This window comes from Rhincodon typus, chromosome 11, assembly GCF_021869965.1.
Source record: "Rhincodon typus isolate 14 chromosome 11, sRhiTyp1.1, whole genome shotgun sequence".
Classification (NCBI taxonomy): Eukaryota; Metazoa; Chordata; class Chondrichthyes; order Orectolobiformes; family Rhincodontidae; genus Rhincodon; species Rhincodon typus.
In genome coordinates, this window is record NC_063342.1 from 62,426,066 (window position 1) to 62,449,710 (window position 23,645).

General features: G+C 39.8%; 1 protein-coding gene across 1 annotated transcript in view; it reads left to right on the plus strand.

Annotated features, from left to right (window-relative positions):
- Positions 1–23,645, plus strand: part of LOC109929155 (adhesion G-protein coupled receptor G2-like) — a 51,160-nt gene that overhangs the window by 11,156 nt on the left and 16,359 nt on the right. Inside the window, exons 4-12 of the mRNA XM_048603304.1 lie at positions 2,391–2,429; positions 3,660–3,707; positions 5,427–5,468; positions 10,949–11,123; positions 13,160–13,316; positions 15,720–15,863; positions 16,280–16,408; positions 17,119–17,164; positions 22,196–22,299. Of these exons, the coding sequence (XP_048459261.1) occupies positions 2,391–2,429; positions 3,660–3,707; positions 5,427–5,468; positions 10,949–11,123; positions 13,160–13,316; positions 15,720–15,863; positions 16,280–16,408; positions 17,119–17,164; positions 22,196–22,299 (884 nt within the window). The remainder of the gene's footprint in view (positions 1–2,390; positions 2,430–3,659; positions 3,708–5,426; positions 5,469–10,948; positions 11,124–13,159; positions 13,317–15,719; positions 15,864–16,279; positions 16,409–17,118; positions 17,165–22,195; positions 22,300–23,645) is intronic.

Here is a 23,645-nt window from a genome sequence, read left to right on the forward strand (position 1 = left end):
CACACACACACACACACACACACACACACACACACACACACACACGAATCTAGGGGGTGAATTTGCATTTGCAGGTACATTTTACTTTGTTTGAAAAGCACACAATTAATAGACAGGCAATATGGCATTTTATAAATTCCTACTTTAGAAATAAAACAATTCTGACTCCAAAGTAAAACACAAACAAACAGACTATAAACAAGGTTTCACAACCAACATGCATTGTCTGACCTAAAATTCCCCTCTTCTTTACACTGATAAAACCTTTAGTTCTCTCAAGACCGTGACTTGAAAGGAATTCAGGGATTTACATGTACATATTAATCAATTAAAACCTTCTACAGATTAAAGATTTAACAGCACCTTAGGTTTGTTTAGTTCATCCTCATCAATGGTGTGAACCTTTGATCTTTTACTTATAAATTCTGTGTCTGATGCTACCTCTCTCACTAACACCTGAAAAAGGACTGACGCTCCGAAAGCTTGTGTTTTCAAATAAACCTGTTGGACTATAACCTGGTTTCGTGTGATTTCTGACCTTGCCCACCCCAGTCCAACACTGTTACCTCCACATCATGGATAAGGTGAATAGCAAGGTCTTTTCACCAGGGTGAGGGAGTCCAAAACTAAAACAGTATCAGTTTAAGGTGAAAAGGGAAAGATTTAAAAGGAACCTAAGGGGCAACTTTTTCAAGCAGAGGGTGGTGCAGGTGTGGAACGAGCTGCCAGAGGAAGTGGTGGAGGCTGGTACAATTACAACACTTAAAAGGCACCTGGCTGGGTATATGAATAGGAAGGGTTTACAGGGATATGAGCCAAATGTTGGCAAATGGGACTAGGTTAATTTAAGGTATCTGGTCGGCATGGACGAGTTGGACCGAAGGGTCTGTTTCCATGCTGTACAGCTCCAGTCTTCAAATGTTCATGATATTATGAGCCATTTGCCTGGACCATTAGCCACAAGTTACACTTAGAATAATTTGTAACTTTAACAGAGATAGAGAATTTGCAATGTTGGGTTGATTCCTATTATACGCAGCAGTAGAATTTTTCTCAATTCGTTCTTTAAAAGGCCACTTCACTGTCTAACAAAATGTTTTGACTCATTGGGTAGCATGCTAGAAATCAAACCCTGCTATGCCCAGAGTCATCACAAAAGCTAAAGATTTTATACAGTACACTAAGTTCTCCAATTTACTTGACCTTCAGACCCAGGTTGATAGAAAGCACGGCCAGGTTTCTGTACTGAATGAGAATTATTATTTATTTGAAGTAACTAGACTCCATAAGAAATTCAAGGGTGAGAAGGAAAAGACAGGAAAAATGGAATACAGAATTGTCAGATCCGTCACAATCTCATTGATGGTGAGACAGATCGATGGGCTGAATGGCCTACTTCTGCTTCTACATCTTATGATTTTATTATGGACATGGTTCTTACAAAAGAAGGAAATGTGAAAATTTCATTATCAAACCTCTCATAGGATTTTTGTTAACATGGAATCACATTGTCAATGTTATCATCTGACATACATCCAGTCTCTCAACTAATTGATAGTTTCATATTTAAGTATAACATCATATATTAATTGCCAAAGCTAAATTGTTATATGAATCCTTTTATGTTCATTGTCTCTCCATTATTCACAAATCCTTCCCCTTTTTCCCCATTCACACCATGTCATCTCCTTTAAGATTCACAAAAATGAACCATAGGAATAATAGTCAGATCATATAGTATTGCTAGAGCATCAGGAAAAAAATCCATATACTTAATTTTGCTCACCTGCTAATGACTGGCTTGTAATGATACCAGAAGAGGAAAGAGTTCATCAGTCTGACTTTGTAGAAAAGCAAAGTACTGTGGCACATGAAATCAGAAATAAAAACAGGCAGGGCTGGAGAAACTCAGCAGGTCTGGCAGCATCTATGGACAGAGAAACAGAGTTAATGTTTTGAGTCCAATGTCATTCTTCTTCCAAACTGAAGTGAGTTTAAACTTTGTTGATGTGTGGAAGTTACTTGGCAGACATCCGTTCCTCTGAACATTGTCAGTCCCACAATTTTATTTGTTGAGATTTATGACTTAGAATTAATATTAATATTGAGATTTGTTTCTGTTTAGCTTGATTTCAATTCAAAATGGATTAACGCTGACAAATAGTCCAAAGATGATTGAGAAAAGATGTTGGTTCCAATCAGCATACATAAACATGTTTGAGATTATCTGGAAGAATAAACTGAATCAGTCAAATGCGGGAAACTTTGAAATTTTGGCTGGTTCTTTCTGTGAAAATACATTACCAGTGCGGAGTGGAGAATGCACAAAATTATGATGCAGACAGGATGAAGCTGTTTGTTTGATCTAAAATCAGGTTTTTCTCTTACAGTGAACACAACTGGAATATTATCTCCAGGGAACACAACAGGTGCTGTAAATGTTATCTTGGCAAATATTAGAAATGTAAAAAACATTTTTGCAATTATCTAATTCCAAATATGGGATCTCTTTACTTACTGAAAGGACAGGACAGAGGAGATTCCTCACTCCATTGAGTCTTTAAATATTACTTTGAATGAGCTCCTTGATTATTCCAATATCCTGGTGTTTCCACATAAACAACAGGAAATGGTTCCTTTCCCAGTATTTATTCAATTTCCTTTTGACACTTACTTCAGTAGATTTGTCCCTGTAAATGTCGAAAGGGAAACCTACCATATACAAATGGACCGTTTGACATCTTTTGCAGGGAACATTGTTAGCAATATGACCATCTCACCTGGGACAGCGAATTACAAATAATTTGTTGAGGGGCTACACTTTGAAAATTGCTGTACATTAGAGGACAATTTTGAAATTTATTTATATAACTCTACAAATGTATTTAGCTCCTTTTCACTAACACACATTGACAAGTTCTGCCCAGTCTAAATATGCTGTCAGTATCTCCTTTAAGATGCATAATAATGTAGGGGAAAATAATAATAAAGAGAGAAATTGTCAGATTCAGTGACCTCAGATTCCATCAATATTTCAGCCATTAAAGTCTCAACAATAACAACTTGTTGAGTAATTTCTCCTCAACCTCCTGAGCATATGTATGCTAATTATCTTAAATCTATAGATCTTGGATATCTAGCATCTTGTCCAGCTCAGTTCTCCAAACCCTTAATCTTGGCACAATTTGCAACTTCAGCACAGCTGGACAATTTGTGCTGTCAGATTGTTATGCAGCAGGTTTTTCTTTAATCCATCACCTTTGGACTGTTTCTTTAAACAGCTAAAAGGCCACGGAAGTAGTGAGAACGTCCATCACAACTGCCGAGAGATTCATTGAATATTGCACTCACACCTTGTTTACTCAATTTTTGAGGCAGAAAACAAAAAAAAACACAAAATGACTTGCCCTAGTAAATGACAAAAACTTACTCGTCATTTTCTGAAGAAGGGTCTAGGCCCGAAACGTCAGCTTTCCTGCTCCTCTGATGCTGCTTGGCCTGCTGTGTTCATCCAGCTCTACACCTTGTTATCTATATTGTCACCAACAATTTTTTTTATGAAAAGCTGCGCTTGAATTGTTGGACAAATTAAAAAGTAATGTCACAATCAGAGTGAACATGTTGATCATCTGATCTGAAATCATTTACTTCTTTTACAGTGAACAGCACAATTATTACGACATCGTCACCTCTACAGAACACAACAGGTACTGAAAATGTGCCCTTTGGAAATATTTACAACAAATTGAGTAATTGCGTACCCAGGAAATGACGGTAGGATTGATCAGAGAATCAGAGAGGAGAGAAGCAGACTCTTGTGGCACAGAAGAGCCAGGTTCAAGTCCCATCTCCTCCAGAGATATATCTCAGCCTCTCTCTGAACTGGTTGATTAGAAAATGTCTAGAACCAGGCTATTTCCCTTGTTGTGCCTGTGTTAGCTCCTGATATTCAATCTGTCACATTGACCAACGCTATCCCTATACAGCTGCAAATTTTTCCTTTTCTCATTAAAGTAGAATCAGTTTCTATCTTTTTGTTTCAACCACCAAAATCCAAACAGTATTCTCATTGAGTAATGGGGTTAAAATTGTTTCAGAGATAGTAGGAACTGCAGATGCTGGAAAATCTGAGATAACAAGATATAGAGCTGGATGAACACAGCAGGCCAAGCAGCATCAGAGGAGCAGGAAGGCTGACGTTTCGGGCCTAGACCCTTCTTCAGAATGCTGCTTGGCCTGCTGTGTTCATCCAGCTCTACACCTTGTTATCTCTCATTGAGTAATGTTTTCTCAACGTCACTGGCACTTATGCCAATTACCTTGAATCGAAACAACCTAGATCCCCAGAATCATGCCAGTGATTAGGAAGTCTGCAGTTATTAATTCCCCTTTTCTGATAAGACTATAACCTGCATGCTCCCTCAAAACCGCACCATCCTGACTTGGAATTATATGGGCATTTCTTCACTGTCACTGAGTCAGAATCCTGAAACCCCATTTCTACAGTGCTCCTGCTGTACCTGCCTCACATGGATGACAGCCCATCACCACCGTCTCAAGAACACTCAAGGATGGGCAATAAATACTGATCCAGCCACTCCTGCTCATTTCTTGTCAATGAATATGAAATCAAATCAAATCAATCTGCTCATAGTCTTTATACAGACAATTCCTCTGGCGATGTTGCCACCTGATCTACAATCCATCTCAGAATTACTTCATAATTCTGAAATTGATAATGACAGCTATATATTAATGAACAAACCTTGGCATATATTTAGTGATTATAAGAATCCTTTCTGTTCACTGTCTCACCATGTGCAATTATTGACAAATCCTACCCTTTTCTCTAATTCTGTTTCCTCATCACTTTTAAATTTCAAAGAGTGATAGTCAGATCGTATTGCCTTGTCACACCCACCCTCCTTATCATTGGTGCTAGAGCATCGGGAAAAGATGGATGTTCTTAATAGTACAGAAGCAATTTGTAATTTGTTGTGACTGACAGAGAGGGAGCAGGGTGCATCAATGTGAGTTTATTGTATGTTGATGTGTGGTAGTCACTTGGAGAACAGCCATTTCTCTGAACATTACATTCACCAACTAAAGTCATGTGATTGGCAATGACCTACAATTAATAATAATATTACTAGTTTGTTTCTGTTCTGGCTGGTTACACTTCAAAATGGATATTTAGCAACAGAAATGCAAATTTAACTTGGAATAAAAATTAGCATGAACTTGTTTGAAGCAGTGAGATGGAATACTTAATATTACAATCCTGTATAATTGGAAACTTACTGCATTATTGTTACTGACTTGTTTTTTTGTGAAAGTAATTTACCTGTGCATGATTTACAAACTACTGCCACAGAAAGGGTGAGACTATTGATTGTTTGATCTGTAATTGTGCCCTTACCTTTCAGTGAATGGTACAGAGACAGAGACATCACCACAAAACACAACAGGTACTGAAAGTGAGCTCGATAAAATTATTAGGATTGTAATACACCAGATTCTGATATTGGAGTTCACAACCAGCACAGACTGTTGATATAATTTAGACGAGAATCATTGACGATAGAATGAGGCTTTGATTTCCACTGTATCCATCAGCTGTTCGAAAGATATACAGTAAAGAAGAAGAAATATATTGTTCTTTTTATTTCTTTATAAATGATGATTTTGTTTAAAAATGTACTGATGTTAAGACAAATCCACATGTAAACGGCTTTGGCAGCAATGGTTACATACCGGGGTATGTGTTGTGGGTATGTTATAATAGCAACAGCGAAGAATTCCCAACTGATCAAATTTAACGTGTTGCTTGTTCTGTTATGTTGTTGGAAATTTACATGGGCAATTTACATTTTCATATACAAGTTGCTTTTTGTCAAATGTGGAGGGCATTTCGTATATCACAAGACCTGAGCTTTTTGTTGTACAAAGCTAGCTTAATATTAACTGTTTACGGTGAATCCACAAGTTGAGTTTCTTTCAGTACAATACACGATAACAACTCTCAAACTATTTATCTATCTATCTGTCTATCTACCTCGCTATCTGTATGTTGGAGTGCCTTCCAGTTCCTATCACATTGTCAATTGTCAAAGGTACTAGAAATGTAATTTCTGGGATTCTAAGGCAGTGCAAAAACATGACGGGTGATAATGAGCAGTTTCCTGGTGGCTTGTCTCATCAGCATCTGTTGCAACTTGCAGAATGGTTGTGCTGATCAACTAGCCTCTGTTTACATGGAATTGTTTCTTTTGCACAAGGTGCCTCCATAGTCAATGGCTATGCTCTTTCTCAACCCTACATTCATGCAACTCAGCATCAGCATATCTTCGTGCTTGTTGTTGACACAATATCACCATCAGTGAATAACTTTAACTGCCCAGAACTTGCAGCTTCTTCAAAGGGCTTCGAGTTTGTATTCAGGATGTTTTGCACTGCCATGCAGCTAGACAATATATTGGTCCTCACAGTGGAGAATGCGGGGCTGCAGGCAGCCAGTTTCTGTCGGTTGACTTGTGTTTAATGCACAAGAGTGACAAGTAGTTTGTAATGGTGGGGAGCACTCAAGACTAAATGTATCAGATAGAGAGGGGGTGGACAAGTCATGGTGTGGCATCTGGTACATCAAAATCAGAGCTGCAGCAATGTGCCAGCAGCTTCGGCAGCAAACCAACAGCAGGTGCTTGCAGCAAAGGGCGATGTGTAGAAGTCCAATAGGAAGAATGCTCGGTGTGGTGAGGGTTGGCTCCAGTCAGTACGAGAGCACTGACTGCCACGGTCAGTCAAACGTGCTCTCCCAACTACAGCTCAGCAGGTTGGGCTCTCGGAGGCGATCGGTGTCATGCAAGCTCAAGGATCCGAGTCCTTGCAATCCAGGAATGTCAGCCCTCGAGATCAGGTGCACACAGTTCAGAGAGTACAGTGTTGGACCATGATCAGTGGACTGCCAATTCAGAAAGCAGCAGGGTGGGGAAGCTGCAGCGTGGGTCTGTCATCGGGGGGTGGGCGTGTGGTCTCATTGTAATCAACAAAGAAAACCTGACACAGGCAACTCCCTGATGAAGGGACTAGTCTCTAACACATGAACTGTTTTATATTTTACTCTATAATTCTTAAGTAAAGATGAAGACAGGGTAAGAGTTTTGGTCATCTAATCTGATATCATGTCTTCCCGGCTTTCCAGCTCCTAGTCCATAGCCTTGAGGCTTACAGCACCTTCAGGTTTATTTTAAATGAGTTAGGGCTGTCTTCATCAAAAACCAAACTGGTATCAATGTTAAACCATTGACAACCTCATGCCCTGGACTTTTATTCACATTGCACAATTGGAGGAATTTAAACATTCAACAAGTTTAGACAACTTGCACAATCGTACAGGAATAATTAAACTTCTCAGTTGGTTTCCATATCCACTGATGTTGCACAGGTTTGAAAAACACCACTTCAACAGAATTGCCCCTGTGGATGTTGAGATAGAAACCTACCATATACCAATGAACTGCTTGACAGCTTTTACAGGAATCACTATTACCAATGTGACTATCTCACTTGGGACAGGGAATTACAAATAATTTGTTGAGGGGCTAGACTTCGAAAATTGCTGTACATTAGTGGACAATTTTGATATTTGTTTACATAACACTACAAATGTGTTTAAGCTCCTTTTCACTAACATACATTGATTGACAAATTCTGCCCATTCTAAATGTGCTGTCAGTATCTCCTTTAAGGTGCATAATAATGTAGAGGGAAATACTATACGAAGAGAGAAATTGTCAGATTCAATGAACTCCGATTCCACCAATTTTTCAGCCATTAAAGTCTCGACCATAACAACTTGTTGAGTAATTTCTGCGCAACCTCCCAAGCATACGTATGCTAATTATCTCAAATCTATAGATCCTGGATATCTAGCATCTTGTCCGTATATACAGTCTCCTCCAGCTCAGTTCTCCAAACCATTATACTTGGCATAATTTGCAACTTCAGCACAGCTGGACAATTTGTGCTGTCAGATTGTTATGCAGCAGATTTTTCTTTATTCCATCACCTTTGGACTGTTTCTTTAAACAACTAAAAGGCCACGGAAGTAGTGAGAACGCCCATCACAACTGCTGTGAGATTCATTGAATATTGCACTCACACCTTGTTTACTCAATTATTGAGGCAGAAAACCAAAAAAAAACACAAGAAATGACTTGCCCCAGTAAATGACCAAAACCTATTTGTCAACAATTCCTTTTGTGAAAAGCTATGCTTGAATTGTTGGACAACTTAAAAAATAATGTCACAATCACAGTGAGCATGTTGATCATCTGATCTGAAATCATGTACTTATTTTACAGTGAACAGCACAATTATTACTACATCATCACCTCTACAGAACACAATAGGTAATGAAAATGTGGCCCCATCCCCAGGAAATGAGGATAGGATTGATCAGAGAATCATAAAGGATAGAAGCAGGCTATTGGGCTCTTGTGGCACAGTGCAAGTGCCCCTACCTTAGAGCCAGGTTCAAGTCCCACCTGCTCCAGAGATCTATCTCAACTTCTCTCTGAATAGACTGTTAATGTGATTTTGACAAGAATCATTGATGACAGAATGAGATTTTCCAGTCCATTGTAACTATCAGCTGCTTGAAAGCCATGTAGCAAAGAAGAAGAAATAAGTTGTTTTTTTTTTCTTTATAAAGGATGATTTTGTTAAAAATATACTGGTGTTAAGAAAAATCTACATGTAAATTACTCTGGCAACTTTGGTTATATGCAGGAATACATGTCTTGGGTATGTTATAATAATAATAGCTCAGTATTCTCAACCGATTTAATAATAAGGTATTGCTTGTTCTGTGATATCTGCTTCTCAGGAAACAGAATCAATCTAATACCATCTTAAAACAATTTATGACCCTCTGAACTCTACTGGCTTTTGGAGCAGAGAGTACCAAAGTCATTCAGTCCTCTGAGAGAAAAAGAATCTCCTGAAATCTGTTTTGCAAGGGAGGCTTCTAATTTCAGACTCCCCAACAAAAGGAAAGATTCTTTCCAAGTCCTCCTTGTCAAGATCATTCAGGAACCTGTACATTTCAATCAATTAACCCCCTCATTCTAACCTCTAGTGGAAACATTCTGTCCAACCTATCCATGTAAGATAACCCACTCAGTCACGCTATCAATCCAATAAATCTCTGATGACCTGCCTGCAGTGAATTTTCATCCTTCCTTAAAGGACCATACTCTATGCTCAAAGTGTGGTCTCAGAAATGTCCTGTATAACTGATGTGTAGTATCCTTGCCTTACGTCACATTCCTCTCAGCATAGAGAAAGTCATTCCATTAACTTTCTTCATTACTTGCTGTACCTACATGCCAACATGCTGTGACTGGAGCACTAGATCACCCTGATTCTTTTGCACCTCCAAATTCAGCAACCATTTTCCATTTAGATGATACCCTGCTGTTTCATATTTTGTCCTGAAGTGAAAAAGTTGACATTTTGTCATGTTAAATTCCACCAGCCAGATTTTTGCCCATTCACTCAACCAATCCATGTTCTATTTGCAACCCTTTAAGTGTTCCTTGTAACATTCTGTCCTACTTATCTTTGGATCATCTGCAAATTTAATCACAATGCCTCTAATTTTCTCATCTACATATTTCCTAATCAACCTGCTCGGAGTTGTTATTCCACATGTCCAGAGCAGCTGGGATTTGAACCCCGACCATATGGCTCAGAGGTAGGGAAACTACCACAGTGACACAAGATCCCTCACTGCTCTCATCTAGATGTTTTCTAAGCAGCCTGTTTAGAGATGTTATTACACTCCACTGGAGGAGGTGGGACTTGAACTTGGAATTTGTAGCTTAAGTGTAAGGGCACGACTACTGCATCATATGGATGCCCTCCCACTCCTCTTTTCTAAGTCATCAAAATGTGGGATTCTCTAAGGGTCAGTATGGACTTGTTGGGCCGAATGGTCTGTTTTCACACCGTAGGGATTCTATGGAACGGAAGAAAAATAAATTGTGAAAACCTGAGACACCAGCAAGATCCAGGCCACTTATTAGCCCTCTCTACTGCCCTCTCTGTTATAAGGTGTAAAAAAGGCTCGTTCAACATTAACAGTGAATCCATAAGTCAAGTTTCTATCAGTGCAATATACAATAACAACTCTCAGGCTTTTTATTTATCCATTAATTTATTTATTGATTGATTGATTCATTGATTGTCACATGTTTGGGCTGCTTAGCAGCAGATAATGTTTGGGTTCAAAGTCCCAGGCAGTGAACATCTCAAACAAGAAACGTTCTAACCATATTTCCATGGAACTCCATGGCCTTACCGTTGCTGAATACCCTAACAAGTAAAATCCCTGAAAGTTGTATCTAACCGAGAATGTAACTGGGCAAATCCTGTAAGAACTCTGCTGACAACAGCAGTTCAAAAGCTGGAAGTTTATGAATGAGTGACTCACCTCCTGTCCACTATCTACAAGACACAACTGAGGAGTATGATGATATACCCTGATATATACCTGAGTGACTGCAGTCCAAATACCCAGAAAACTCTGTGTCATCCATGACAAAGCAGCCCATTTGATTAGCACCCCAATCGTCACCTCTTGCAAGCATCAGCCATTTCCCAAAAAAGAATGAGTTGAAGAAATTGCATGACTTGGGCTTTTTGAAACTCTATGGAGTTTCCGATTTGTAAATTCATAAATCTTCATGAATGGCATATTTTTTGAAGCAATAACACTTACGAAACAATTATATTTTTGAGGGACTCTTTTTGTTCTACTTTGTTCTCTTGAAAATATCATTAATCTTAATTGTTCGATCAAAGAAGAAAGAAGCCTTTTAGACAAGAAATGCTTTAAAAGAAGTTATAATGTTCCATCATTGTTCCGTTATCTTTGTTATTTCAGAAGATCCACTAATCATCAGTCCTACAGATGCAAATGCTGTTGCTTTAATTGTGACCCAACTGGAGAAAATATTGCAAGTGGAGAGCATAAATGAGGAGCTCGCTGTAACACTCGTTAACACAATAAGCAACCTCATCAATGCCTCAGTTGATGCTGTTGCCTCATCTTCCAGACAGTAAGTTAGTTTGACAGCAACACATTCAGTAATGCAGCCCATTTTGTTTATTTTTCATTTGTTAATGTATTTTCCAGGACCATAAACAAACAATTTGCGTCAAACTATTCAAGGAGTTATTAGGACAGGTGAGCAAAATCTCAGTCAAAAAGATAGGTTTTAACGAGTATTTAAGGATGGTGAGAGGAGTAGAGAAATGAGGAAACTTAAGGAATAAAGTACAGAGCATAGGTCTAAGACAACTCAAGACATAAGCACCAACAGTGGAGCAAACAATGTCTGAATGAAAGAGTCGCCAAAATACCCTTCAGGAGGTTTGTAGAATTTCAAGAAGCTCATGGAAATGAAGAGAGATCTGTAAGTGAGTATTTATTTAATTCACGGTTTATGACCACAATATTCGTGGGGCGGTAGGGAGGGAGCTAAGTGTGTGTTTATGGCCTGGAGATTGGGAAACGCTGGGAAGGAGAAATCCTGGTGAATTAAATCACAGGTTTTAAACTAAAATTTCTTAACTCTGTTTCATATCTGGCTATTGATCAAGAAAGCACATGGAGACAACACCAATGCTTGAGAAGACCAAGAGTCAATAGATGATGAAGGGATTGAGCATGGGAACAAAGGAAGAGAATTATTAAATGGTAGAAGTGGGAGCAATTACAACATGGGAACCAATTACTGCAGATGCTGGAACTTGTGCACTGAAAACAAAAAATGCTGGAGATCTCAGTGGGTCAGACAGCATCCACAGAGAGTGAGTGAGCTAACGTTTCGAGTCTAGATGACTCTTCATCAGAGCTGAAGTGAAGTGTGGAAGGGGCAGCATTTATGGAATAGTCGTGGGGGAGGGTGAGTGTGGTTGGAGTGCGATGGTGATAGTTCAGATTAAGTGATTGGAATGTATGTTTGATTGAGGGGCAAAGGAAACTCTTCACTTCTCTCACCCCACAAGCAGTGTTGGAAAAGCACTTGCACGTAGTATTGGAGCTCTTGCCTCCCTCCAGCTCTGAGAAACCTAGCCTGCAGATATTAAATTCACGTGGTTAGTAAAATAGGAGAAATGGAACCTCATTAACATGTTATAATTTGTGATCTGCTTTGCTCAGGCATCAAGTCTGGTCTAAATGTGACCAGATTTTCATGGTTGGTTGGGTTTCATAGTTTATAACAATAGAAATGCCCACTAATCCTCTCCTGACCATTGCGGAGGGCTAAAATTCACCCTCTGTATTGACTGAACTGTGTGAATAAGATCTGATGCACTTACCTGTCGGCTAACTGAATCCTTATCCATCATCATACCTACTTGTCATCTCTGTGAACTGTTTGAATTTCTAATGTAGAATGTGTATTGACAGTGGAGTATTACATAACATAAGACACTGGAGTGGGCCATTCAGCCCTTTCAGCCACCACTTAATGGGATCATTACCAATCCTCTACCTCTTTGTGCACTATCATATCCCTCGACATTTTCAATGTGTATAAATCAGTCTCAGTCTTGAAATAACTCATTGACTGAGCCACCCCAGCAACCTGGGTCAGAGAATACCAAAGACTCACCACCTTCTGTTGTTTTCTTTTAAACACAGAGGACTGAGGATATTTAGTCAATGAGTAACTTCAAAACAGATTGATAGAGTTTGGACCCTAAAAGAGACAAGGGGTATTTGCAAAGGGTGGGAAAGTAGATTGATGTCAAAGTTTAGCTGTGACCTTACTGAGTAATGGAGGAGCAAGAGTGACAGGCTATATGCACAGGCTTCCTTGGATTAGTTTATTAGTAATGATACTAAGTTAGTATTATTAGTAGACAGTTCTCTGCCTTTTTCTATACATTAATAAAGTATCATGAAATTTGGTTACTTCTTCAGAAAGAGTACTTAAATAGAAAACAAAAGGACCTTTCTTTGTGTGGGTTTCTGTACACATAATAAGATGCACAAATATCTACCTCCATGCCTTTCGCTCTATGTTATCTTTACACCATAAAACATCCTTCCAGTTACTGATAGAACCTGTTTTTTTTAAATTAGGATATTGGATATTGTGGACACAATTGGTGAGAAGCTGAATTTCACAACAGATTCAATAAACATCACCTCCCCTTTCTTGACTTTGGCTGTGAACAAAATCAATGCTACTGCCTTCAGTGGAGCAGACTTCACCATCAGCAACGTTACCAACCTGCAGGTAGAACAGACCCAATCTTTCCACGCTGTTTATCAATGCGGTTATTCCAAACTTATTTGGCTGGGTTCTGCACTAATGACAGCGAGGTTAACAATGTTTGCCATCACTAACTTGATAGAAGGGCAGCTGTTTCTGGGGACTGCACATGTGCAGTTAGAAATGGAAATCTGCAAGTTTCTGTCCAGGATTCCCATTCCCCTGATAGCTTACCAAAATTGGCATCTAACGTTCTCACTCACCATTCAAATACATTGAATGGCATGAGGTTCTTTAACTTATCTCAATTGTATGTTAAACTTCCTAACAAAATGTTATTTTAACAATGTATTATCTCGTATTTAATATGAAACAGCCCTCTCTGGCACTGAAAATTAATTGTGAGGTGTAGAATCTCAGTCCTTCAGATTTTACATATCATTGGAGATTTTAAATAAATAAAGTGCTATTTTACTTTTCCTTGCTGTCCCTTTTAACTTACTCTTTTAATTCAATCTTCTCTTTTTCTTTCAATTTCTGTAGCAAACTTAATATTGCATTAAATCTTCTAATTTCTAGGTTCACACTCTCCTCATTCATGAATTATTCCACAATTTGGTTAAGAGGCTGCACAGTTGCTTGTCCTATTCATGCAGGTTTCAGATTCCCTATAAAGGGCAAAGATGGGGAATGGGGTGAATTTAAATTATGATTGCTTTCCCTCTCTTGACCCCAAGCCAGTGAGGTTTGTACTCCCATTCTTTACTGAGGTAGGCCAAAGGATGTTCCCCATACTCTGATTTGTGGATTCCGATTTTTGAAATGAACCCACATTACCATATTTTAAGATAAAATAAAAAAAATAGGGTTTATTAACAAAACATTCAAAACAAGATGGAATTGCCTTACTACCCCAACTACACGTGCAAGCATGAAGGAAAACAAGGAACGATGTGGAGATGCTGGTGTTGGACTGGGGTGGACAACGTCTGAAATCACACGACACCAGGCTATAGTCCAACAGGTTTATTTCAAATCACAAGTTTTCAGAGCACTGTTTAAATAAATCTGTTGGGCTACAACCTGGTGTCATGTGACTTCTGACTGAAAACAAAGAAAACAGATCAGGAGATGTGATAAATCAATAAATTACAAGATTTGATAAATTCCTGGGTATTAAGGAAATCAGTTCATGTGAGTTACAACTTCCTAGGTGTCAGTGTCCAATAACAATTTCCTCTGTGAGTTGGACCCAATGCTATTTCCTTCTTGTAGACAAAGTGCAAGCTTCTTTGCAGCTAACAACTTGGAGGTAGAGATGGGGGTTTTGAGGTACATTTTAACTCAGCCTGGAATCCTGCTGTCCATCTGGAAGTGACCTTGAACCAGTGAATTGGGGTAGCAAACAATTCAAGGAGGCTGGATTTCAGTCATGTGACAAAGACTGGCATTTTAGTTGCGGAGGTGCTACTAGTGGGCTAATTGTAAGGTCATTAAGCTAACAGTGTCACCTTACATTCCCCTGTCAGATTTACACTGCAAATTGATGAGGTAACTTTAACAGTATTAGCATCTATTTTAGCATAAGGCGTTTTGATGTTCTTGTTTACCTGGAGCTGCCTGATAATACAGCTGGCAGTTTAGCAAACTCAGGAATTCCCATTAGGAGCAGTGCCAGCTGCTGGGGCATGCAGAGGCACAGGAGTTCAAATGATGTAGGCTGAAGAAACTTCTGTAAAAAAGCTGAGGAGAAGCCCCTTCGAGCAAATCCCCCGAAGGACCCATCTTCCTTCTCCCAGAACGCTCTTTGCAGAAAAGTAGCACCAGTCTCTACTCCCCACCTGGAGCTGAGAGGCCACTTGCACTCAACTGACAGGAGGAACGCTGTTGTTCTGTCATTGACATAATACCTAATCCTGCCAAAATGGTCTGTGAGTATGTAACAATCGCAGAGAACGCTGGAAAAGTCTTGGAAATATTTGTGGAAATAGACTCTTTGCTTCAGAATGGTACGAGTTTAAACAAATACATGTGAATAGCTTAAGCATATAAATTCACTTCCAGCTTCTATGGCAGGATACCTGTCACTAGCCAGTCCATCCTTTGGTAAAACTCTCCACTGGAGGGACAACATTAGGGACTCAACACAATCCAGCTACCCATAATACTACAACATAGTAGGAAACAGTGTTAGAGAATTCAAATGCATTTGGGAGTGAGGATAAGGTGAAGGAGATTGAACATGGAACCTGTACCATGTGCTCATCTCTGCCCCTGATCTTCCCGAATTTATTACACTAAGAGAATCCAATAGTCCCAAAAGACACTGGAAATGCAATCCTGTTTCTCTGCGATAGCATTCTGTTAAAAGGAAGCAAAGAACCTGTCTCTTGACATTCTGTATATCTGCGCTCTCTTATACTTCAGGTCTCTCTGGATGAAGAATCTCCTCAGGCAAGTTTTGCAGCTATTGAACTTCCATCTTCCCTACTGAAAAATTTCTCTTCAGAGGAGGTGGATAATATTTCGAGAATTCAATTCTCTTTCCATGAGAAACCAACATTGTTCCAGGTATATTTGTTGATTTTGTTAACTTTTTCCGTATTCAATAGATTATCCTGCACCCTCAATAACTTCACATTAAAATTAGGACTGAGAAAGAAGTTGGGTTCAAACGTTTTAAAGCCCCAGAATTTCCCGGAGACATTCATCACTGGAATAGCATTATGTGGCATAACACAAGCCCTAACCCTAAGAAGTTATTGTATGAAGTAGGCCATTACTCATGCCATGCTATAACTTCTTGGTACATTTGCCTTGTCAATCCAGTGCCATTTCTGAAACTGCACAAAATTGATTGTCAATGGCAAATTGCCCAAGATTTCCTGGCCTACTTTCCTGTGATTGATCAGGGAGCAATGCATTTTTTTCCTATCTAGGTTTACTGTTGTTCTTGTTTTTAACAAGTACGTGTTTCTTGTTATCAGGATTCCAACCTTGGTAGCGCATCTGTCTTGAACAGTTACATCATTGCATCCAGCGTTAATGCAAACATCAGCATCAGTGACTTGGCGGATCCAGTCAAAATCACATTCAAGAACCTTCAGCTCATGGAGGTATAACTGAAATCTCTAGCTCCTATTCAGTTTGGACAAATGCAGGACATTATATTGCTAGCCAATACAATGTGATCATTTACTTTCAGTTGTGAAGAATATGATGCAAATATTATGTCAGAAAGCTTATTGGTGGCTAGATGACATTGCTACAAGATGGTAGGGCATGTAGTTATGTTCTAGGTGGATCACTAGCAAAGGCTGTTTAATATGAACAAATAACATACGAGAGCTTAAAAAGGAGGAATATGTACTCCATGGATGGTTAGGCATGAATCTTCCAAGAGGGAATATTGAAATGGCCAAGAGGAATTAGCAGACATATTGTTCACCATGCCTACACAATCTGAGGTGGCAAGAAAAAAAAATCAATCCAGGGTGGAGGGGGGCAGGGGGCGGTGGTATGAGATCATATCAGTTCAGTCTGAATGCCCAGAAATGATATTGCACCCAATTGTTTTTACAATACGAGATAGTAGGAACTGCAGATGCTGGAGAATCCGAGACAACAAGGTGCAGGGCTGGATGAACACAGCAGGCCAAGCAGCATCATAGGAGCAGAGAGGCTGACGTTTCGGGCCTAGACCCTTCATCAGAAATTTTACAATACGACTGTTAGAAAAATTGTGCCATTTTAAACATTTTTAACTCTGTACCTTTTGTTTCATTACTAAAAGATTAATTATTAATGATGTGTTTTGTAATTACAGGATAGTTCTATTGTGGAGTGTGTATTCTGGGATTTTCTGAAAAACAGTAAGTACTTCAGGCAACATTTAAACAGACAAAAAATATTCCATTTATTTAGCACTTGTTATAGTCTCAGCTTGTCCCAAAGTGCTCCATAGCTAATGCAGTAATTTTGGGGTGTAGTTGTACTTATGGGCAGGAACAGCAACCAGTTTGTATGTGCTGAAATCTCACAAATAGAATACATAGCATGTGTTCAGATAATTGGACAAAACAACTGAAAGAACTGTGAATGCTGGAAATCTGAAACAAAAACAGAAATTGCTGGAAAATCTCAGCAGGTCTGGCAGCATCTGTGGAGAGAAATCAGAGTTAATGGTTTGGGTCCAGTAACCCTTCTTCAGAGCTGATGGTAGCCAGAAAAAGCATGCTTTTGTTTTATACAGAAGATGGGGTGGGGGCGGGGGGGAAGAGTAAATGATAGGTGAAGATCAAGTCATGAGAGAGAGCAAAACAGACAAAGGAGTGGTTAAAAGTCAGTCTGCAAGAATGGATAGCTGCTAATGGGGACAATTAGTGGCTGACAATGAGTAGTGTGTGGTAGCAGCTCCTGTAATGACACAGTCTGGTGTGTGGGGGTGGGGGAAAGGTGCTAAAGTCCTAAAATTCTTGAACTTTAATATTAAAGTCCATAAAGCTGCAGGGTTGCCAAGCGGAAAATGAGGAGCTGTTCTTTCAGCTTGCGCTGAGCATCACTAGAGCGCTGCAGCAAGTCTGAGATACAAGTGTTGACCAGGGAACATGGTGGTGTTTTGAAGCGGCAAGCAACTGATTAACATAAACTAACACCTGACCGGCACTGACCAATCAGAAACCGTGCTCCCTTTTACCCTCTGTGACATCCGCAGTTTGCTTCTGCACAATGGTTGGCTCCTGGCTCATTGTGAAAGGAGCGTGCCCAAACCAAAGCTAGGCCTGAGAACCTCCATGCTTGGTTTTAAAGCTTCATTAACTCTGGTTTCTCTCCACAGATGCTGCCAGACCTGCTGACGCTTTCCAGCAATTTCTGTTTTTGTCTCAGATAATTGGATACTGGACTAATACTTGAAATGGGTGGGGTTGCCTTATGATGAAAAGTTGGACAGGTTAAGCTGGCATCCGCTGGAGTTTAAAAGAATAAGAGATGACTTGATTTAAATCTAGAAGATCCTGAGTGATCTTGACAGGGTGAAGTTGGGGATGATGTTTCTGCACGTTGGAGAATCTGGAACTAGGGGTCACCGTTTCAAAATAAGGGTTGTCCATTTCAGAGAGAAATGGAGAGAACATTTTTTTTTTCCCCCTCAGTGGATCGTGAGTCTTGGAAACTGTCTTCCTCAAAAAAGACTGGAAGCAGAGATGTGAATAATCTTAAGGCAGAGTGTAATGATTCTTGATAAGCAAAGGGATGAAAGGTTATTGGGTATAGATGGAAATGTGGAGTAATTGGTCATCAATGATTTTATTGAATGGTGGAGTACATTCAGGGAGCTGAGTGACCTACTCCTGCTTCTAAATCATATATTTGAATAGAAATTGTCCAGAACTGCATTGAATGAAGGCTGTAATCATTCCCAGAGTCAGGCTGCACCACTGACTGCGATCTGCACAAATCTGCACAGTATTATTAGAGGAGAATGCGCAAAAGTAGGTTCCCTGCTGAAAGGCTTTGAATCAGAACCATCCTCCATGTCGCACAGTTCATGGCTAATATAATGCTAGGATTCCAAATTTGGACGATGTATATGTTATTTCTCTTCATTATTCACTCCACCCACATCAAGTGTTTGGATGCAAGATGACCTTGCAACAGCAGGGTTAAGCATCCACGTTGCAAAATAGGACCTTTTTCATTTTTCCTATCACAAAGTACTCTGGATTGTTATCAGAGATGCTGTAGTGACTTCTTGAATTTGCAAAAGCATGTACCATGTTTTTGGGAGTGGGGTTGAGCAGAGAACTAGGTGACCTGTTAACACTAAATATAGCCATTATGGTAGTGACAGTGGCAGTCCCTCTGTTTGCAGCATAACCATGAGCAAACTTGGTGCACAAATTGCTATCACTGTTCAATGTGTCCATTACAATTGAAGATGCTGCCTTTGGCTCTCTCCGCACAATCACAAACATTCCATTTGTTTTTCTTACCCCGTCTCCTTCCTTTCCCCGCATCAGTTCTTCCTGTAAATCAACATGGTTAACCTCTCACTTTTTCCAGTTCTAACTAAAAGCAAAGGGATAGAATATTTACGTGGGTATTTTTGACCAGTGCAGACTCGATGGACTAAAGGGGCTTTTTCTTGTGCTGTACACCTCTATGACGTTCTATCTTGCTTTCCCTCCCTTCAACTCTACAAACGATTCTTCAAAACCCACGTTTGCCTTCTGATCAGATTTCCTGATTGTTCTATTATCAGTGTTTTCATTCTTCCATTGCTGAAATATAATTCGGATGTCTGCTGCATTAACAATGTTAGAAAGTAGTTGAGGTAGAATGCGACCTGACACTGCCAAGCACTTCTCTCAGAAGCAGCTAATATAATCAATGCTTGACCAATCACTCCTTAGCAGTCGTGCTGACCCCTATTCCCATAATGCAGCTGTTCACTGAACTGACATTCACCCAACCCAGTCTCATGTTCCTGCCTCATGTGACATGTCAACATGGCCCTTCCGTTGTTGCAGATCTGGAACATATTCATGAAAATGCATCCTGACCCCAATCAATTTAATACCCTTGGGATCATTTTCCTGAGAATACTGACAAGACTGAGAGTGGAGACAGAGCCATAGGCAACATCTTCAATTGTAATGGACACACTGAACAACGATAGCAATTTATGCAATAAGTTTTGCAGCTTTCATCTTGCATCCAAACACTTGTTGTTTGTGGGTGGAGTGAATAATGAAGAGAAATAACATGTATATCTTCCAAATTTGGAATTCTACAATGACTGCAGCAGCAGCCTCTATTGCTCTATTGTAGTTCACAGTATGAAACACCAGACCCAATTACATACTAAACATGGCAGTGATTTCATAAGTTCTTAGTCACGTCATTTTTAGGAAACCCCTGCAAAATGTGTTGTACACAGGTCTGAGGCATTAATACTTGATTGACTGCAATATCCACCATTCACTGTTAAGATGTCTTAAGGACTGGCTGGAGTAAAGCAGAATTCTGTGAATTACAATCATAAAGCAAGGTCCTCCAGAATGTCTTTGTAATAATATACAGAATATTCCTGTAACCTGCAAATAGTTGTGTACTGTACCAGACCAGAAGATGGCTATGCTTGTGTAGGTCTTAAAGAACCCAGAGGCCTTGACAATATGGCTGGCAGCATAAACAATCAGATAGCAACAGCAGTCTCACATTTCGAAAGCATTGCCAGGAGTCAAAAAGAAAAGTTTTATGTAAATTAAGATTTTAGATGTTTACAAATAAGTCAGGGGAATTCCATCAGGGATGTATTTATGATCTCCTGTTCAGCATCATGACATTTAGTTTTTGAAGGACTGAAGGAGACTGTGTCCTGTATGCCTTCTGGCGTTCTATGCCATATGTTAATCACCATTATTGCATTGGAGAACTTCCTGATTTCAATCCTATATTTGTTTATTTATCAATGAGTGTCCCTTTGTCCTACTGTCACAATTTAAAATAATTTTACAGATTCCTCCTTTTTCATTCTTTGACAATATATAACATGACAGGATCATCTCTCAGGTCCTTCTGCCCAAAACTGAAAATTCTAAAACCCTCCAGTTTTCTCTTACGGTTCAAGTGCTTTACCACTAGACCTGAGCTTTATAGACCTTCTCTACACTGTCTCCAGTGTCATAAATGTCTTTTATCTCTCAAAGACCAGAACTGGGCACGGTATTTAAGGTATAGTCTAACGTGACCAATACAAGCTGGATTATGACATCTTTTCACTGATATTCTGCTGTTTTGGCTGATCAGCCCAAAACCTCGTGGGCTTTGTTGATTACTGCTCTGATTTGATTAGATGTGCTGAATGTCAAATCTGTAAAACAGGGGTATCATTCAGCTTCAGCTTTGCCTATCGACGGTACGGTGGCTCAGTGGTTAGCACTGCTGCCCCACAGCCCTAGGGACCTGGCTTCAATTCTAGCCTCAGGAGACCGTCTGTGAGGACTGTGAATATTCTCCCCTTGTCTGCATAGGTTTCTGCCAGGTAATTAGGCAGAATAATGGTGTACATAATTCTAGCCACCTTCTTGCCTCCACTGAATTAAATTCAGTGTGGAATGGCCCAGGGCCAACTTTCTAAACCTTTGCCAGTTGAGCCCCTTATGCGGTCATTCACAGTAACACTTCCCAAATGTTTTGCCACTGTGACCTCAATTCAAGGCTTGAGAACTGTCAGGACCCCTCAGTGAGATCTGTCAGGGTGAGAGCACAAGTCTGTCAGTCTGGGAATGCAGATGTTTTAACTCACCCAGTGTTCCAAGGCAGATATAGTTACGTCAGAATTTGTGACCTCAAAATTTCAGTCTGTGACCCCCACTTTGGAAAGCAGTGACTGACAGGCTTTGGCTATCTCTGTTAGGTTTAACCGACCTGCAGACAAGATTGTCGCCATGCAGCCAACCTTGCTTGGTTGGAAACAAAAACAGAGATTGCCGGAAAAGTTCAGTAGGTCTGGCAGCATCAGTGGAGAGAAATCAGAATTAATGTTTCAGGTCCAGTGACTCTCACTCAGAACCAATCTTGCTGAGTTGGACTTGGCCACATGTCTGCCCCCAACAGGGTCTTAATTCTAGCTGCACACCCACTGATGGCCTCATCGCTGCCTTTACTGGTTTGTGGTTCAGCCAGACGAAATCTCTGATATCCCAACACGATTCCACCCTGTGTTTCAGATCAATAACACAGACTTTCAGCTGATCCACTGAGCTTTTGTTGTCTAGCTTTTATTGTACTTAGAGATTTCCTGTACTCTGCCCTTCCTCAATTGATGTGTGTGGGACAGCGGGCAAGAACTGAATCTCTGAAGGTTTCAATCATTATACATTTTTGTATATCTGCAGATGCCACTGGTGGATGGAATTCAGAAGGTTGTACAACTGCACAGAACACATCAAATCAGACAGTATGTGAATGCAACCATCTAACCCATTTCGGTGTCTTACTGGTACGTAAAACAAATGAAAGAATCCCCCAGACATACCACAAAAGCCAGCCTTTGTTGGAATTGGACTGATATTAAATATGACCTACTTGCACAGTTCAAAATGCAATAATTCTATCAAATTATTCATAATTGGTTCAACCTGAACTAGTATGGAGCATACTGTGCTGATGCCCATTAAGAACATCTTATTTTTCTTGTTTCCAGTAAGGAGAAATGTGTTTCACAGTCTCAGAACTTGCCTAAGGAAGGACTTTTGAATTGTACTGTAAACAGGCGGCCAATTTCTGAAGAAGAGTCCCAACCCCAAACATCAACTTTCCTGTTCCTCTGGTGCTGCCTGGCCTGCTGTGTTCCTCCAGCTCCACACTGTGTTGTCTCTGACTGCAGCATCGGCAGTTCTTGCTATCTATGGCCAATTTTTGCTTTGCAGGATTTCTCAAAACGACAGACCTTTTTTTGTAGCATTGGTTACACAATAAACATTTGCAGCCATTGAGGAAAATAGACATTCCCTATAAGCATAACATACAAGGACCTCACACTGCTCCTCTTGGCCTGGCTTGGTCTCCTCCACACACAATTGTTTTAATTGCAGCTATGGGCATCATTCACTGTCCCTCAAAGTGAGGAGAACATTTGTCGTGTATAGTCCCTAGCATTAACTTGCAATTCTTTACCCTGAGGAGACTGTTAACTCTATGGTCCAGGCTGACTCGCATACAGTGTTTCAGTTCAGAGACAGGCTTCTTTTGCCAAGACAGTTTTTACTGAAGTACGTAAGACTTTTTCTGATTTGTTCACTGTAAGCCCTTAACGTGATTGTAAGTTTGGTAAAACTCATCCATCAGAAAATGCCAGTAGTCTAATCAGACACTTCAATAAAACTATAGATTGCTTGCTGTCAGATGAACATATTACAAGGCACAGCAGGATATAACCAGAAGAAAGTAGCAGAATTGAAACACTAGATGATCAGGACCCAATATAAATAATTGCTTCCATGTATTAGATTTGTTTAGAGATGTAGTATCTAAATTCCAAAAAGCTATCATGATAATTTACAAGGCAAAAATACAATTAACTAATTATGTTCCCAATTTATTCTAATGTTATTAATAGGGAACTATATTTGACAGAGTCATAGAGATGTACAGCCTGGAAACAAACCCTTTGGTCCAATTCGTCCATGCTGACTAGATATCCTAAACTGAGCTCGTCCTGTTTGCCAGCATTTAGCCCATATCCCTCTAAACCCTTCTTATTCACATACCCTTCCAGTTATACTGTTGTTATTATATCAGCCTCCACAACCGCCTCTGGCATCTCATTGCATACACTCACCACCC